At 33.7% G+C, this 19,441-nt stretch overlaps 1 protein-coding gene and 1 long non-coding RNA gene across 13 annotated transcripts; one reads left to right on the plus strand and one right to left on the minus strand.

Moving 5' to 3' along the window:
• Nucleotides 1-670: 670 nt before the first annotated feature.
• On the minus strand, nucleotides 671-5,277 carry LOC122607480. 12 transcript variants are annotated; one of them, XR_006325052.1, is made up of 8 exons: nucleotides 5,082-5,272; nucleotides 4,873-4,963; nucleotides 3,470-3,496; nucleotides 2,593-2,635; nucleotides 2,163-2,290; nucleotides 1,352-1,525; nucleotides 1,061-1,147; nucleotides 671-983 (listed from the first exon to the last, which is right to left on the minus strand). It is a non-coding gene; the product is annotated as an uncharacterized LOC122607480 (long non-coding RNA). The 12 variants fall into 12 exon arrangements; XR_006325049.1 differs by having other exon boundaries at nucleotides 2,163-2,635; nucleotides 3,476-3,496; nucleotides 5,082-5,277; XR_006325048.1 differs by having other exon boundaries at nucleotides 2,163-2,635; nucleotides 5,082-5,277.
• A 3,163-nt stretch (nucleotides 5,278-8,440) lies between these two features.
• On the plus strand, nucleotides 8,441-8,977 carry LOC122609115. Its single transcript, XM_043782176.1, has one exon. The coding sequence runs from the start codon at nucleotides 8,441-8,443 to the stop codon at nucleotides 8,975-8,977; it is 537 nt and encodes a 178-aa protein (XP_043638111.1).
• Nucleotides 8,978-19,441: the final 10,464 nt, after the last annotated feature.

The following is a 19,441-nucleotide window of genomic DNA, read 5'->3' on the forward strand; positions in this document are numbered from 1 at the left end:
GTCGGCACTGAAGTTAATATATTACTTCGTATATATTATTATTCTTTAAGAAAAAAAATTAATCTATTCTTCAAGAGCTTAATTTTATCATAATATATTTTGATATTATCATAATCTATTTTAATATTCAAGTTTTGTTTATGTCTTTGTTATAAAATGACGTTATGCTTGTGAATAATTGATAATCTTTTTACAACATATGATCTAGAAGAAAGTTAGAAAGGTCATTTTAATTATTCAGATTATCCATTCAGAACAAGTATCAAACATATATTTTCATTCGGGATCAAATTCATTCAGAATTTTTGAACCATTCAGACTTCAAAATCATTCTGTATTATAAAAAAAAATTTACTATTGAAATACATTTACGTTAATAAATAATGTAATGTAATATACCATACAACGCATCAAAACTTTCTACTACTTAAATACTTTTTTCGTACAAAAGTAAGATGTTTGCACTTTTAACCAAACTAGAGTGAAGACCCGTGCGTTGCACGACTTGAATTCTTTCTTTGTCAAACGTCATATGTATGAACGTGGACAACACTAATAATTTGAAGGACTTTTTGACCCACGCATAGGTCATTTCGGGTTGTGTTTTATTTAAGCGGGTAAAACTAATAAAAGGGGAATGGGCTGAAGAGGTTGAAAGTCACGCATAATGTATCGTTTTCCAAGATATAGATAATTGTTGCAATAAAATTGTTTTCAGATCATAAATAATGAACTATTCATATATTGAAAATTGGACAACCAATGCTTGTTACAAAACTTGCCCAAGCCCGTTATGATCCATATTAAAACATGGCCAATTCAAGCCGTTACCCAACCTGATCTCAACTTGTTACCTATGAAATATAAAAATTAAAACATACGGCATCTGACATGTCTGAAGGCTTTATCCATGCTGGCGTGGACTGTTCTTGGCTGCCACGCTGACGCGAGCCTCTTCATCCGACTCAAAATCCGCAATGCGCCTAATTTTATTATAGGAGACTCATGTTAGCACAGATGACTCTTATTTTTGACATACAAAGGCGCATGAGCAACGTACCATTTCCTGCTACTTATCTTCATGGGCCCCAGATTTTCTTTTGCGTCCTCATCCACCAGAGTATCCAATCTCGAATTGTCAGCAGACCTGAAATTTTTTTCCAAGGGAAACACTACAATATAGCCATGCACTTGACTTTGTATTGGATACATGTAGCCTACGTTTATGTCTTGCTCAAACAGACAAAACCTCCATATGTCTTGCAAGTTACATATGAAAGAATCAACTGATAGGTAACTTTGACCCCGAAAAGAATTGATCTTATTCAGAAGTATCGATTGTATTCGGTACCTTGGAAAGTCAATTGATGAATGCAACGTGTATTCTTAAGTCAAGTAATGAATGCAAGATGTACTTAAGCTTCTTCAGCAGCCACAATCCGGAATTGAAAAAAAACTTGAACTATAGAGATCACCTAAAGGCGGCCCAAAAATTGATATCTATGGTATGGCTCCATGATGCTTTCTGTGATTTTACATTATAAAAATATATCAGCATAACCTAAAGTCCTTAAGCATATGACAATTTAAATCCAGTTGAAAAGAAATTGATTATGATAACGTTTAACTAAGCCACTGAAATCACTAAGCCACCTCAGAGTTGTTTTTTTAAGAAAATAGGTGGTACTATTTAATCATATGAAAATTTGGCTAGTTTTTGTAATCTATGTTCACTCCCACAATAGCAAGCACTTTGACTTCTAAAAGTCAATACTGGTATACTTTTAAATAAATGCATATACTTGAATATACTTTTTACGATAGTACCTTTATAAGGTTCTAATAGTGTGATTCATATATGCTAGAATGACATTTACTAAGGTTAAGACTCCATTGTCTCTTCATGACATGATGTAAAAAGAAGTTACCATCAATTTACATCTCTTTAGGCTGACAAATTTTAAGGTCTAACATGAGTAGCATCAATTTACATCTCTTTAGGCTGTTGGGCTGCCAATCTTTAAGAGTCTTTTTCCAATTTGTACTACTGGTTATCATTATACCAAAAATTTTAAGAATTTACAGAAACTAAAGGCACATTCAGTTCAAAACCGGCAAACATAAACTAAGAACGAATAAGTGGTATGAACATTAGAAGATACCGAATAATGGTTCCAAATGTTCTCCATTGAAGTAGGTTACAAAGAAGAAAGGTTATTCCAAAACTAAGAACGAATAAGTGGTATGAACATTAGAAGATACCGAATACTGGTTATTCCAATTTGTTGTCCTGCAATACAAAGAAGAAAGGTAAAAACGTTTAAATATTATAATTATACCGATTACAAAATGGTCAACAGTAGCTATATTTTGATTTTTTTATTATAATAATTCTAGATAAACAATTTTCAATGACGTAAATCTAAACTTGATGAGACTTGTAACCCATTAGAACTTGATATTTTTCAGCTACATCTTTTTGGACCCATTTGACCCGTTAAAGGTAAACCACAGCCCAAAGTGACCCATTTATAAGTAGATAAGTGGAATTGACACTCCAAATAAAATATGACAATCGATTTGGTCGGTTACTTCGATTCCCATAGAATTCACACCAATCGCCTCGCTTTATTTCCTGAAAAGAGGTTCAACGTATATTAAGAATGATTTAGCTCCAAATAAAACAATCTAAAATTTAATTTTTCTATTTCATGGTAATCCTTTTTTCGAGTACTTCCTTTTCAAAGTCTCCGGATTCCTTAACACTGTAAAACACACACACACACACACAAATGCTTTTTGGTATTTAAGTAGTCATTCGCTATTGGCCTACTTCGTGGGATTTAGGTAGTCTGTACAAACTCAGGTTTCTGTGCTTAATTAGACGTTAGTTTAAACGAACTATACAAACAAAAACTAAAAAAAAAAAAATCTTTGGCACGTATCAAGGCCTACAGCTAAAAACCTACGACTAACCATACATGATCACCGTAATTAGCGCCTAGTTCAGATCTTCTCATGTTTTCCAACAGCTTCCACCATTAAAATGCAGACCATTGCCATGAAATTATGTTTGGGCCTGCATATTACTTACAACTTTCCATCTTTTTTCACTTTCGTTCCATATGACCAACACTTGAAATCAATTAACGAAAACATGCAGATTCACAATAGCACACAAACGGAATGTACTGTGCTCATTAAACCCATAGATTGATCGAAAAACGGCCAAACAGGCCAAAGACATATTAACCCCATGCTTGACCATTTGAAACACCATATGACTTGACTTTCACTCTCAACGACTAAGGCTTAAGACCATTAACCGAAAAACACGCAGACTTCATTCTCGACCCAAAAGGCGCATAATTACTTCCTTAATTTCTTAGTTACTCGAAAAAAGATCTAACGGTCCAATGACCTATCGATCCAATATATACATCATAAAATACCTAATGTTTTAACTTACACATACATATCTCGACGTCGTCGTCACCTGCAAGATAAGGCCAAAAACTTGAGTTTACTAACCAAGCGAGAAAAGCCCTTTCTTTTCACCAGTTCAGTTTATAACAAATACGACGAAAAATGAATTGGAAAGTATATCCTTACAATATGTTGTAAATTAAGAATATTCAGAATGATTTTATTATGCATTCCCTTCTAACATGTTTGGCCCAGTTAACACGTCTGTTCGTTTAGTTTGAAGTTAAATGTGGTAGCCTAATCTGTTTGATCCTTGCAAGTATCCTAAAACATATATGTCTGAGCCATTATGCTTAAACTCGACCCAGCCACTCAAAAGTAGGAAACAACGTTAGGGAGAATTATATATAAAAAAGTTACTGAAATAATAATAATAATAAGCTGATCAAAATAGCACACTTTAATAGGTAGACCCAACATCCTTCTGATGCTACAAAACTCTTAGCCTACAATGTAAAGATCATAGAACTAATTGTGTAGCTATGTAAACATAGAAACTTCACCTTCATTGGTATCATTTGCTAATTACTCTCTTCTTACATGTCTATTACACTTAATATCAACCTCATTATTCAATATGTATTAACTTGAAAAGTATAGTAAGAAGTCATTAGTGTGCAGTATTACATAACAATTATATAGATTGACAAAATAATTAGACCATATATGATATATATACATGAAGTAGCAAGCATATTAAACGCAAAATATTTGTTAACAATAAAAATAAAATTTCCCGATTAAGTGGCATATAAAAGATGAGTACAAAATTAATAATTTAATTCAAAGATCCCAAGTCTAACTGAAACTATTCGTTAACTCTATCCTTATCAAGTTAAAAGGTCCATTTTGTGTGAGTGAGGTTATCTATGTGAGCTTATGGGTTTTTCTCACAAAGGAATAAACTAATAAGCTTATGCTCTTTACTTTGAGCTTATTGAGAAGGCAATGGCTAATAAGCTTTCAAAAGAAGTTGAGATTTCTACATTGAGAAGGCAATGGCTATAAAGCTCTCAAAAGAAGTTGAGATTTCTACATATTTTTAATAAAGTGGCTAACTATTACAATGAAACCATAAGACACAACATTCTGTAGAAACTAACTGTGCTTTGTTAAGATCCATGATATACAAAATGGCGAAAATAAGAGAGATTTGAAAAACTATGAAAACTATAGGAAAACATATTGTAATATTGATATTTCTGGACCAAAATACAAAATTTATATAGTGTGACAATTCTGATGACATTTTTCATATCACAGATAGTTTGTTTATTCTATTTGGGGACTCTTACCTTCTCAACCAAGAAGCATGATGATTCACTAATCATATAATAAAATATTATTTTATATGATACAAACTTATTAGGGACTAAATATTCTAACCTGTGTTCTAAGCTTAAAGGACTGCAGGGAAGTAGCTCTAATCATCTTCCCTTTCAATTTACCACCACCAAACTCAAAGCTGATTCGAACTCTGCATAAAAAAAACATAGCCACCTATAAGTAGCAATAACAGAAAATACCATAAAAAGAGAATTAGGGATTAAGAACCCGCAAGTCCACAACAGAAAATAATTCCAAATTTTACATACCTGTGAAATATATATAAACACAGTCAATTTCTGAAGACAATTACCTGCACATTATTATACAAAATAAAATAAAATATAATAAGTATGTAAAATTAAATATAAAACATCAAACAATTGAGAAAGAACATTAGGCTAGAAGCAAGTTCAGCCTTGAGATCCTTCGATTGTGCTAACGAATCAACGATTCAAAGAGAATAAACGGTGTAACTGAAATAGATAGAAAAGTCCAATTCTAATTGGGCTGATCAAATTGGACACCAGTTTTAAGTTGGTTGGACCGTTGGACTGCATCAAGCCACCAAGGGAAGACCAAAAGAATAAATTACCTTTCAAAAAAAAAAAGTAATAAATTAAAGACTTAACTTAATTGATATATAAAAATAATTGGTTAATAGAAAAATACAGAATATGTATACATATACATATGTATGTATATAACTAAACAAACTTAAACATAAATATTAATCATTTGATAATAATAATTAACCCTACTAAATACATATCGATAAAGCGTAAAAAATGCGCTAATTTTCTATAGAACTTTTAATTTTTCCACTACCATGATAGAACTTTTATATATATATATATATATATATATATATATATATATGCGCTAAATTGCGTCAAAAATGCGCTAAATTCTTCCATCATCATGATAGAACTTTTATATATATATATATAGATAGATATAGATATAGATATAGATATAGATATATAGATATAGATCATTAATATTTGCACATTAAATATTCTAAAGGAACCTAATTACATCTATTAAGTACCAATCGATAAATCGTCAATAAAACGTCAATTTTTTCACTTGCTTGATAGAACTTTTAGATATATATATATAGATGCGAAACATCAAGTTAAACAATATTTTTTTCGTATTACTTTTTCATATCTTGTAACGACGTTGTCATCACTTTTTTTTTTTAACGACACATATATTATATACATGGACCAATAGCAAATTATTGGGCTCCGAATAGTACAAAGATTACAACAAAACACCTAGTAGGATGATAAAAAAACCTGTACCCGGTAGGGAATCTGATACTCGAACCCGATTTGACCAGGGAATCCCCGAATTGATAGGGATGGCGGCGAGTATGGGGATGTTATTCTATTTCCCGTTGGGGATGGGGACGAGGATGGGAAACCGTAAATCGCCGATCTCCATACCTGAACCCGAAATTACTATATATATTTATTAGAATTGCTTTAAGTTTTTACATATGTTAAATTTTTTTTAAGTTTAGAGTTTTTTGTCTAATACTTTTTATATGTTATATTTTATTTATCATTTATTTAACATAAATATTAGTTTGTATATAAAAAGAAAATATTGAACTACACGTTATACTACTTATTTTATGCTACGATAAATTTATGTGTATTCAAAAAAACGTATACCCGATACCCAACAGGGATCCCCGATACCCGATGGGGACTGGTATGGGGATGTAATTTATATTCCCGACAGGGATGGGGACGGGGATGGGAATTACAAGTGGTAACCGGGGATGGGGATAAGGATCAAGATCCCCGACAATACCCGCCCCATTGTCATCCCTAACAGCTAGTAGTAATGGTGTCATCACTAATGGGCAATGGAAGGATTTTGGCTATTTTGTTTTTTGAGAAAATCACATGATTAGCTAAATTTCATTGCGATTGTATCACATTAGCCAAAACTTTTTGGATTTTCACAAAATAACCAACAAAATCGCAATACACTGACAAAATCGCAATGAGATCTATAAAATCACAATGAGAACTTCAAAATCGCAATCAGATTTTGTAGAATCACTACAAGATTCTAAGAATCGATAATCTATATGCGATTCTGATAATCTTGTAGAGATTCTGCAGAAGAATCTCATAGAGATTATACAGGATCTCATAAAGATTCTGCAGAAGAATCACATTGCGATTCTCAGAATCTCATTGCGATTATCAGAATCTCGTTGCGATTCTCATAATCTCGTTGCGATTCTTCATAATCTAATTGCGATTTTGTAGAACCTTATTGCGATTTTGATGTTCTCATTGCGATTTTGAAGATCTCATTGCGATTTTGTCAAATTATTGCGATTTTGTCAAATTATTGCGATTTTGTTGGCTATTTTGTGAAAATCCAAAAAAACTTGGCTAATTTGACATAATCACAATGAAATTTGGCTAAATACGTGATTTTCTCTTAATTAATTTTTTTTGAGTGGCAAAAGTAATAAGTATTATTAAAAATCGAATAGCAAGATGCTAGTGAACAAGTACAACAATCTAGAGATACAACATTACACAAACGAGACTCATCTCGAAACTTTAACTACGAGGGTTGTAAAAAGGTTGAAAGAAAACTCATGCCGCTTACGGAAGAACCGGGACATGGGAGAAAACCCCATCAACGAAAGCCGAGCCACCGGTTTTCACTTCGTGATGTTTTTGGTACAACCCCATACAAGTTCCGAGGAAAAACAAAAACAAACCATATATGTATATTTCAAAAATCAGTAACACGCACACTTGGTATGATCTTGGCTAATATAATTGATTGTGCTTGATTTTTGAACTTGCTATTGATGTTTGGGCCGAATAAATGTAGATAAGTGTATGTGCTGTTGCTCCACCAGTGGCCATCAACGATAAAATGAAGGTTAGCAACTATGTTTTTCTTGAAATGTGCATACCTTTGAATGTAATCAGACCAAATTATCATTCTTCGAATTAAACTGTGCATACCTTTTTAAATTAGTATGTATTTTTATTTATAAATATATGTTTGGTTTATCTTAATTACCTTCTATTGATTTATGAAATAAGATAGTTTGCATACTTTTTGTACATGTTGAAACTCGAGGGACTCAAAATGTAAATATATGTATTAGTTAGTTATAGGTCGGTTAAAACTAGTTTTTGTATATAAGTTATATTTCCCTCTCATTTTCATAATTAATGAAAAATAATATTCTCCAAATTCTCCTAATTTTACACCGATTAATTCTGCATTATTGATTTCATATGGTATTAGAGCACAAGGTGTTGTGAGATGACTTCATCATGTTTCAGCGATTATTCGGGTCATACAATTGCTGGAATCCACCGGAATCCGCCATTGAAGTAAAATCAAGCAATTAGGGTTTTGATTCTGGAGTTATTTCCAGTTATTTCTGGTGGTTTTCTGTTTACGGTGATCCTTTCTTATTACTTCCTTGATTCAATTACTTCAATTTTGATTTCTATAATCAAAATTAGGGTTTTGATTATGTGTTTCTTGTTGCTGACGTCATATATTCTTTTTTTAATTGAGTTGATTACTATATTCTTGAACAATTAGGGTTTCAATTAGTGATATTATGGCTATTTCGGATCCTTTGGTAGGTTTAAATACTCAAAACAATAATAATCAAGTCAATGATCCCTTGTTTTTAGCCAGTTCTGATCTTCCTGGAATGATGTTAACCAATACACCTTTCAATGGTACTAATTTCTTTGGGTGGAGTTGTACTATTCAGATGGCACTTGGTGCTAATATGAAGTTAGGTTTCATAGATGGTTCAACTAAAAAACCAACAAACTCTCATGTTGATTCTGGAAGATGGATTAGGTGTGATTATATGGTGATTTGTTGGATATTGAACTCTATGACAGCTAAGATATCTGAGGCCTTCCTTTATGCTAAGTCTGCAAAGGAATTGTGGACTAAATTGAGTGAGAGATATGGCCAGAGTAATGGACCACTCATCTATCATGATGAAAGAGAGTTGAGCAAGGTTAGTCAAGGTGATCTTTCAGTGGCTGCTTATTATAATAAGATGAAGAGGTTTTGGGATGAATTGACAAGTCTACATGGAATTCCAATTTGTACATGTGGAAAAATGCTAAGAGTGTAGTTGTGGTATAACTAAGAAATACCAGGAAATTGAAAGTAGGACTAGACTCATGCAGTTCTTGATAAAGCTTAATGATGGTTTTAAGTCAGTAAGGAATCAGATTTTGTCAATGGATCCTTTGCCTAACATAAATAAAGCTTACTACATTGTGCAACAAGTTGAGAAACAGAAACAAGTGACAACCATTGTTCCAGATCCTTCTTCTTACTTTGCTAATCAGCAGCAGGCTAGGTTTGGTCAGAGGAAGGATCATAGGATAGATAAGAGTAAGAATTGCAGTTATTGTAAGCAAGATGGTCATGTGTTGGAGCAGTGTTTTGAAAAATTAGGTTATCCTGATTGGTATAAAGGGAAGAAAAGCAAAAAGGGTAAAATGGCAGCTCAAGTAGGTGTTGATATGGGATTTAAGGATTTTCCATTTGATTTTAACTATGAAAATGAGTTGCATAATGAGAAAAAGAGTGAGTTTGATCAAAATTTAGTGGCAGCTGTTTGTTCTGAGATAATGAAGCTGATGAAAGAAAAGAATATGTTTCTAGCTGTAACACCCCGACTACGGCAGAAACACGAGATGTCACAGAACGACATGGTACAAAAGATTTAATGGAAAACATCTTAAATAAAGTCTTAAACCATTCCAAATTAAACGATTACATAGTTCAAGTAAAGTGTTAAAAATCATAACATAAGTCCAAATCCGAATAAAAGATAAACTTGTTTGCATTACAAGTCTTCGTTCACCATGCAAACACAAGGTCCAAAAGCGGTCCATAGGCAAACCTACTGCTCTAAACCTGAAAAGTATGAAGAAAAAGTGTCAACTACGAGAGTTGAGTGAGTTCATAGGTTTTAAACTAATACAATAAGCATATATACACATCATCACAAAATAAATTAGGAGTCACCAATTTAATGAATATTTCCAATTCATCCTTTGATAATCGTTCGTTCAACTCAATTTTAACCATGTAAATAAATCCTTGTCATATAACCACAAGGGTCTAATTCCATTATCTTAGATGAGTATATACTTGAGCCACTACTACTACCATTTTATTCAAGTCCGATTACAATCCAATAATTCAATTCATAGCACAAGCTGTCAATCAAGTGCCGTAATAATAATAACAATAATGATAATGGGTCGTGCCATGAAGACGCCCGATTATCTTTAGGTAGTTAGAACACCCGGGGGCCAGACTAGAAGTGGAGGTTGTCACGAAGGCAACCAACCTTCCAACGGTACGCTTTGGGTGGGCGGACGAAACCTAGTTGCGCAACTAACTAACTACAGGCCTCCCCTTTCGGAGTAAATAGTAGTGTACCGAACGACGCGGTTTGACAGAACTCAAGCTTATCACATAAATTCTTTATTAACATTTCATACTCATATATCAAGAATCATTTCATATAACAAACTCTCTTTCAAGAAACATTGCATATATATAGAAAGCAGTTTCATTTATCATGTTTTTCACCCCGAAAGTAAAACACATAAAAAGAGTTTGAAAGGGGGCTATGACTCACTTGATTTGAGAGTAATGGGGGCTGATCAAATACGAGATGTGTGCCTAGTGATGTCGTTCCCCAAGCAAGCCTAAACCATGGTATTCAAATATACACAACATAAGTGCGTATAACATGAACTAGTGAACTAGATCATGAGATTTATGCTAGTAGGCTTGCCTATCTTTGGTTGTTACTTAATTATGGAATAAAAGTATATTATGATGTTCAAGATGTTTGGTTAAATTGGAATTGATGGTAAGAGTAGTTTTTGCGTTAAGCGTTTTTGTGCGTTTGTTGGAATTTCGGTAATTCGGCTTTGATTTGCGAGATTTCTTTTGCACACTTTGCTTTGTACTATTATTTGATATTGGTACAGTAGTATTTTGGATTTTAAAATATATTTTCTGATTTATATTAATTTCCTTGATTTATTATTATTTAATTAATTATCTATTCCATTTATTCATTAATTAATTAAGTAATTCCTTATAATTATTCTTAGGTTCTTAAATTACCTTTAAAATTCATAGATAATTATATTTGATTATCTACTGAGTATTATGCTTTTAAACTTGTAATATTATTTATTCATTTATTATTTAAGCTTTATTACTTATTTATTTAATAATAGTGATTAATTAGTGATTTTTAACTTAGTTAGTTATTCTTAAATTATGTAAAACTTGGTTCTTTCCTTGAAATTACTTTTCTCCAGTAGGTTTAAGTTATTTTAATCCTATTTATGTGATTTTGTCCAAGTTCATGATTTATATAATTTATTATTGATTTATTTATTCCTTAAAATCCCTTTTAAATTCATTAAATTATAAAAACACTTAGGAATCATCACAAGAGCTTTTGTCTAAAATCCCAGGCCCTTTTTAGGCAACTTTTATCAAATAAAATTTGTAACCATTCAATCTCTCTTGTGTTCTTATAATTTGAGGACTTTTAAACATAAAATCGTTTACCGAAATAGTGATTTTTGCCTCATTTCTCAACCAATTTAAATGCTTTAAAAAGGGATTTTTGTTCTTATTTCATTTTGTCCAGAATGTCCATCATATTTTGATGGACTAAGTCGTGATTGTGGTGGTGGTGTGCTATGTGCAATTTTGTGCTTTCGGTTGGTGATTATTTGACCCGAAAAGACTATTTTTGAGCTTATTCTTGCCATGCATCAAATGACTTGAGTTTTATACTTTTAATATGTCATATTTCCAGTATGCTCATCACATTTTCAAGGTCATATAGTTATGGTGCATGTGTGTGCTCAAAATGCATTTTAACAAGTTTTCGGTTTTCGATTTCAAGCCTATTTTGCCTTGTTTGGTTCCATAATCATATTTTTGTTATTAACATAATTTTTCCAGAATATTGACTTTGATTTTAACACATTTATCACTTATAACAAGCCTAGCTTCATCTCATAATCCAAACAATAATCCAACCTTCTTAAATCTAGCATATATGCACTTAAATCAATACTTTTTAACATAAAGCTTTAACTATCAAAAATCCATTAACATAAAAATATATTTTTCATGAAATATTCCAGAAATATATATACAAATATTTATACATCATGTTCATCTTTGTATATAAAAAGTTACTTTAAAATCTATCAACACATATCCACCTTTTTGATGCTAGCTTTTATGGATCCAACACTTTATCAATAAAATCTATATTTTTATAATTATTTCCAGAAATATTACTTTCATAATATGTATGAATATAGCCATCTTTCAAAGGAAAAATCACATCAAAGACTATTAAACTTATATCCACACTTTTGGGTCTTAAACTAGTTGAATCCTTGGATCTTTCTTCATGGATTCAACATGCATGAGCATGAAAAGGAAGATCCTATCAACTTTGCCCTCATCAAGTGTATATTCAAAAGAAAACATGAAGAAAACAAAATCTTTTGCTAAAACCTTTTTAATATAAACAAGAACAAGATTAAACTAGTAAAGAGATGAAGATATATACCCTTGAAGAACACTTTTGAAGATGGATATAGTGCAGATTTTCGTGGCCTATATCTCCAAGAATACCCCTATTCAACACTTGAAACAACGCTTAAACTATAGCTTAATCCAACCCTTGCTTAGCCTAACTTAAACCCTTATTATTATCAAGTATTTAGGTTGATTGTTGTTGGTTTTCTTCTTGTTTTCTTGGCTGCCGAAAAAGAGAGAGAAAAGGGAGAGAAGAAGAGTGTTTTTGAGAGAGAATTGATTAGTGTGTGTGAAATGGGAGTGTAGTGTGTGTTGAGTGGTGAGTTCCAAGACTTAAGGCATGCAAAATTTGAAATGGAGGGATGTATGTGTGTGAAGGGGGGGGGGGGGCGGCCTCATGGGGGGGGGGGGGGATTTAGAGGGGTTTTACTTTTTTTTTTTTATATAAAATTTTGTTGTATAAGTATAAGTGTAGGTATATGTTAAGTGTGGATTTAATTTGTAAGTGTTTTGTTAGTAAAATATAAGTAATTAGTTGTTTTAGTTAGGAATATGTATATGTGTGTGTAAGTCATGTATATTTATGTGTGTGGATATATTTTTGTATTTTTAGTTGGTTACATAGGTCATTGGTTGTAAATTTGTATTAATTTTTAAGCTTATATGCTTACTTATTAAGTTTTCGACGCTTTTTCGTATATAATACGTCCAATTATATTTTTAGTTGAAAATTTTATTTATCATGATCATATCCTCTTGATTTGGTTTTATTTTTGATTTGTTGGGCAATCCATAGGAATTTTGACTGGTATCTCAATTTGTGAGCCTTTAGTTATTATTATCGTATCGATTGATCACCTCTAAAAATTTTTGTTCCGAGGTACTTTCATTGGGAAATTCTTTTACATATCATTAGCTTTAGATTACTAATTTGAGGCATTACCTACTAGCTTCAAGTATAACTAGGGCTTGCGGGAACGTAAACAACCTAACTAGCACATATATAATATTAAAAGTATGGTTGTTACACTAGCATCCAATGTAGATGAGGCTGGTCCATCCAATCCACATGCAGGTATCAATATCAGTCTTGATTTTTATGATAGGTTTTATTCTTTATCCTGCATTGTGGATATTGATATAGAAAATGACTGGATAACTGATTATGGAGCAACAGATAACATTACACCTCACTTAAAATTATTACAGTCCATTAAAGTCCTTAAAACTCCCATAAGAGTCAGTCTGTCAAATGGCACAGTCAAATTGGTTACCAAGGTGGGTCAGGTTCAGATCAATCCTTATTTTACTTTAACAAATGTGTTCTATGTACCTGATTTTAAGGTAAATCTTTTGTCAGTAGGTCAATTATTAAATTCTCAGCCTCTCATTGCTATTTTTGGCCCTATTTGACTTTAACAAATGTGTTCTATGTACCTGATTCTAAGGTAAATCTTTTGTCAGTAGGTCAATTATTGAATTCTCAGCCTCTCATTGCTATCTTTGGCCCTACTTGGTTTGCTTTTCAGGACCTTTCAACTAATCGTCTGATTACTGTTGGAAAGGGCCACAAGAAACTCTATCTCTGCAAACCTTCAACAAGTTTGCCTCATGCTAATTTCTCAGCTTCATTGTTGCCTATTCTTACTAGTTTTGTTAATCAAGTAACTAGTAATTCTAAAGTTCCTGTTGAACTATTTCATGCTAGACTTGGTCATACTTCTATGTCCAAAATAATTCATGTTGATGCTTATAAGCATATTGATGTGTCTCATTTCATGTGTGATACTTGTTTGATGTCTAAGTAGCATAGACTGCCTTTCTTGAGAAGTAATTCTAATTCTGTGTCCTTTTGAGTTGATCCATGTAGATCTTTGGGGTCTTTATATTACTCCTGCACTCAATGGTGCTCATTATTTTTATACTATTGTAGATGATTATATCAGATGCACTTGGACATATTTATTACATACAAAGGATCAAGTGTGTTCTATTTTGTCTAGTTTCTTTGATTTTTTTCAAACTCGTTTCCATAAAACTCCCAAATATATCAGATCTGATAATGGTACTGAAATAATTAATAGTGAGGTGTTATCCATGTTTAAATCAAAAGGAATTGTCCATCAAAGGTCTATGGTGTATACACCTCAACAAAATGGGAGAGTAGAAAGGAAACATAGGCATTTGTTAGACACTGCTAGGTCAATTAAGTTGAATGCTGGATTGCCTAGGAAATTTTGGGGTCACTGTATTTAGCAGCCACCTATCTAATCAATAAAATGCTACATGAAATAAGTCCCTCTTATGCTCATTTGAGAATTATTGGTTGTTTGTGTTATGCTGCAAACAACAAACCTCATAAGGACAAATTTGAACCAAAGGGTGAAAGGTGCATTATGATAGGATATCCACCAGGGCAAAAGGGTTATTTGTTGTATAATTTGGTGACTAGAGAAGTTTTTTCTAGTAGAGATGTCTCTTTTAATGAGACAGTTTTTCCTTTTAAGGAGTCTCAAGGTACAATTTCTAGGCCTTCTTCTAATATTCCAATGGTTGATATATCTTTTCCCAATGAGGAAGTTGTTAGAGATTCTGGGATTAGTGTTCAAATTACTCCAAATGTGGAAATAAATAAAGGGGGTTCTGAAAATATGAGTGAAATTGATGATGTAAATAGCCATATTCAGTCTCCTAGAGCTGTTCCACCATTAAGAAGATCTTCCAGAAATAAAACTGCTCCCAATTGGTTAAAAGATTTTATGGTACCAACATAAAAAAATGCTAAAGTTGCACAACCACTTTATCCAATCTTCAAGAATTCATATTTTAGTGCTTATCCTCAGGATTTTGTGGCCTCCTTGGCAAATGTTTTGACTCAACAAGAACCCTTAAATTACACTCAAGCTTCTCAAATGCCTGAATGGAGAGATGCTATGGATAAGGAGCTTTCAGCTTTAGAAGAAAATGATACTTGGGTCATGACAGATTTGCCTCATGGTCATAAAGCCATCACTTCTAAGTGGGTATATAAGCTTAAGTAGAAATCTGATGGTATAATAGAGAGATACAAAGCTAGATTAGTGATAAGAGGCTTTGACCAAAAGGAAGGAGTAGATTGCAAACATACATTTTCACCTGTTGCTAAGGCTGCTACAGTGAGGGTATTGATTGCTATTGCTACTGCAAAAGGTTAGCCTTTACATCAATTAGATATTAATAATGCATTTCTGCATGGTTTTGTTGATGAGGAGATTTATATGTTTCCTCCAGAAGGTTACACAAAGGGTTCTCATAATCAAGTGTGTAGATTAAACAAATCTTTATATGGTTTGAAACAAGCTTCTAGATAATGGAATCAAGAATTATCCAAATTTCTTGTCTCTTTGGGTTTCATTTAATCCAAAAATGATTATTCTCTCTTTGTTAAAGGCACAAATGACAGTTTTACAGTGGCATTAGTATATGTGGATGATATATTAGTCACTGGAAGTAGTGAAAAAGGAAATAGTTCAAACTAAGGCTGCATTGGATAAGAAATTTACCATCAAAGATTTGGGGTTGGCCAGGTATTTTTTAAGAATTGAGTTCTGTAGAACTGAAGATGGCACATACCTTAATCAGAGGAAGTATATCTTAGATTTGTTGAAAGATGCAGGGACGACAGGCACTAAACCTGTCTCTTTTCCATTGCCTACACATCTCATATTGTCTTTAGATGCAGGGGAGGCTATACCTGATCCAAAATCTTATAAAAGATTAGTAGGCAGGCTTCTTTATTTGTCTATGACAAGGCCAAATATATCATATGTTGTGCAGCATCTTAGCCAATTTGTTTCTAGTCCTAAAGAGCCTTATATGAAGGCTGCAATGCACCTTTTGAGATACTTAAAAGGTTCAATCTCAAAAGGGTTATTCTATCCTGTTCAATCCAATCTCAAGGTGACAGGTTTCAGTGATGCAGATTGGGCATCTTGTATTATGACAAGGAAGTAATTAACTGGATATTGTATATTTTTGGGACATTCATTAGTTTCCTGGAAGACAAAGAAACAAACAACTGTATCATGGTCTTCTACAGAGGCAGAGTACATGAGTATGGCAGTAACCACTTGTGAGTTGATATGGTTAACCTATCTTCTAAAGGATCTACATATCAATGTTCAGGTTCCATTGACTCTATTTTGTGACAATAAGGCTACACAACAGATTGCAGCAAATCCTTGTTACTATGATAGAACAAAGAATTTAGACATTGACTGCCACTTTACCAGAGACAAAGTTTAGGATGGTTTTCTGCAAACAACTTATATACCAACTAATTTACAACTTGCAGATGTGATGACTAAAGCTTTAGGTTATCTGCGGCATTCAGTTTTGAGTAAAAAGATTGGCTTGAAGTAAGTTCCAACTTGAGGGGGGATATGAAATAAGATAGTTTGTATAGTTTTTGTATAAGTTGAAACTCTAGGGACTGAAAGTGTAAATATATGTATTAATTAGTTATAGGTCGGTTACAACTAGTTTCTGTATATAAGTTGTATTTCCCTCTCATTTTCATAATTAATGAAAAATAATATTCTCCAAATTCTCTCTAATTTTACACCGATTAATTCCGCATTATTGATTTCATATGATTTAACTGAACTCGTGCATACCACATCATGGGAAACAAGTCTAAATAAAAAGGTGTAGATTGACTGGAACACTCTTGACATCGTATGGCTTTTTAGCACCAGCCATTGTCCACACTATAAAAAAATGGTTATCGGATACTCTCCTCACACAGAATGACACATCATGTGCCATGCATTTTGCGCGTGTGGGTATTACTAGAGCTAATTGTTGGGAAAAAGTGCATTTTTCCACCACTTTGGACATCAATAAATATATAGTCGTGTGACATATATCGCGAACTGTTTAGTGGGTTTTGTAGTCTCTGGCCAAGGCTACGTAACAAACTAAGATGCGTCCAAATTGGGTTAAAGGTGAATGAGATATCGAGTCTCAAAGCTGTGTGTTTGGTGCATAAGTTGGAGTTGGAAAAGCTTTGTCCCACATTGGTGTGGGATATAAACTTTTACCATTTTATAAGTGGAGGTGTCTAAGCTATGTCAAGATCTTGTGTTGTGTTTTACTCTGGCTCTTACCCGCGCGCAGGGGGGGGTGCAGAAAATGGATTTCTGGGTCAAAATTCTCTGAACCAATGCGTGTACGCACGACCTGCGGACACGAATGCAGCTCGAAAAACTGGGGCCCGTGTGGGGATCCTTTTTGCTGCGACCCGAGATAAACCCGACCCGGTTTTTTGACCCGTTCAAGAATGATCTAGAAGAAGCTTTTGAAACTCCTGAAACTGATGTCATAAGTATTAGTTTTGTAACTCATGAAACTGATAAATAATTAACTCACCATTAGTGCTAGTTAATTATTTGGAGTTATAATTTTGTGTATATAAGGTCCTATCAGGGACTTGAAAGATACACAACAACACATACATTTCGTTCATAACACACACACATTCTCTGCAATTTCAGTCACGAAACAACAACCATCCCTGTGTTCCGTTCGTCTTTCAGGCAAGTGTTCAACGTCCGGCAGTACGCTGCTTTTAACCGGCAGTACGCTCCATGATGGTTCCACCATTGCCTACTGCGGTGGCAACTCAGGCTGAAAAGCCTCCAAAATTTGATGGTGGAAACTTCAAACGTTGGCAACAAAAGATGTTCTTTTACTTGACAACGTTGAACCTTGCGAGGTTCCTGACTGAAACCGCTCCCCAAGTCTCTGAATGGGAGATGGATGCTCAAACTGTGAGCGCAATTCAAGCTTGGAATCATTCTGAATTTTTGTGCCGCAACTATGTCTTGAATGGCTTGGTTGACTCGCTCTATAATATTTATTGCAAAATCAAGACTGCCAAAGAATTATGGGAGTCGTTAGAGCGAAAGTATAAAACAGAGGATGTTGGCACCAAGAAATTTGTGGTGGCTAAATTCTTGGATTTCAAGATGGTTGATTCAAAAACTGTCATGAGTCAAATTCAAGATTTGCAAATTATGCTCCATGAAATTCATGCTGAAGGAATGACACTGAGCGAGACATTCCAAGTTGCTTGCATGATAGAGAAACTGCCACCAAGTTGGATTGATTTCAAAAATTATCTCAAGCATAAGAGAAAGGAGATGACCATTGAAGATCTCGTTGTTCGTCTTCGTATTGAAGAAGACAACAAAATTTCTCAAAAGCAAAGCTATGTCCCAAACTCAGCAAAGGCTAATGTTGTTGAAAGTGGTCAATCTTCACATGGGAACAAAGGCAAGGGACGGGTTGAGAGGAAAGGCAAAGGGAAAGGTCCAAATCTTGGAGCCAAAGGTGGAATTGTGAAAAAGAAATTCCAAGGCACTTGCTACAATTGTGAAAGGCCTGGTCATAGGGCAAATGAATGCAAGCAGCCCAAAAGAGAGAATACTCGCCAAGCTAACATGGTTGATGTGGATAATCTGGTAGCTATGGTCTCTGATCTCACTATGATGATCTCTGAAGTTAACTTGGTTGGTTCTAATACCAAGGAATGGTGGGTTGATACTGGTGCCACCCGCCACGTCTGCTCTGATAAGAATCTATTCAACACCTTCAAGGAGGTCACTAATGGTGAAAAGCTCTTTATGGGAAACTCCGCCACTGCTGATGTGAAAGGCGAGGGTAATGTGATCTTGAAGATGACTTCTGGAAAAGAACTCACTCTGCAGAATGTGTTGTATGTTCCAGAGATTCGCAAGAATCTTGTGTCTGGTTATCAGTTGAATAAGTTTGGTTTCAAAATTGTGTTTGAGTCTGATAAGGTCGTGTTGACCAAAAATGGTTTGTATGTTGGTAAGGGCTATGCCCTCAATGGTATGTTCAAAATGAATGTAATTGCTATCAATGGAATGAATAAGACCGGTACTAGTTCTGCTTACTTGCTTGAGTCTTCTAATATGTGGCATGGTCG

This window comes from Erigeron canadensis, chromosome 7 (assembly GCF_010389155.1).
Source record: "Erigeron canadensis isolate Cc75 chromosome 7, C_canadensis_v1, whole genome shotgun sequence".
In the NCBI taxonomy this organism is placed as follows: Eukaryota; Viridiplantae; Streptophyta; class Magnoliopsida; order Asterales; family Asteraceae; genus Erigeron; species Erigeron canadensis.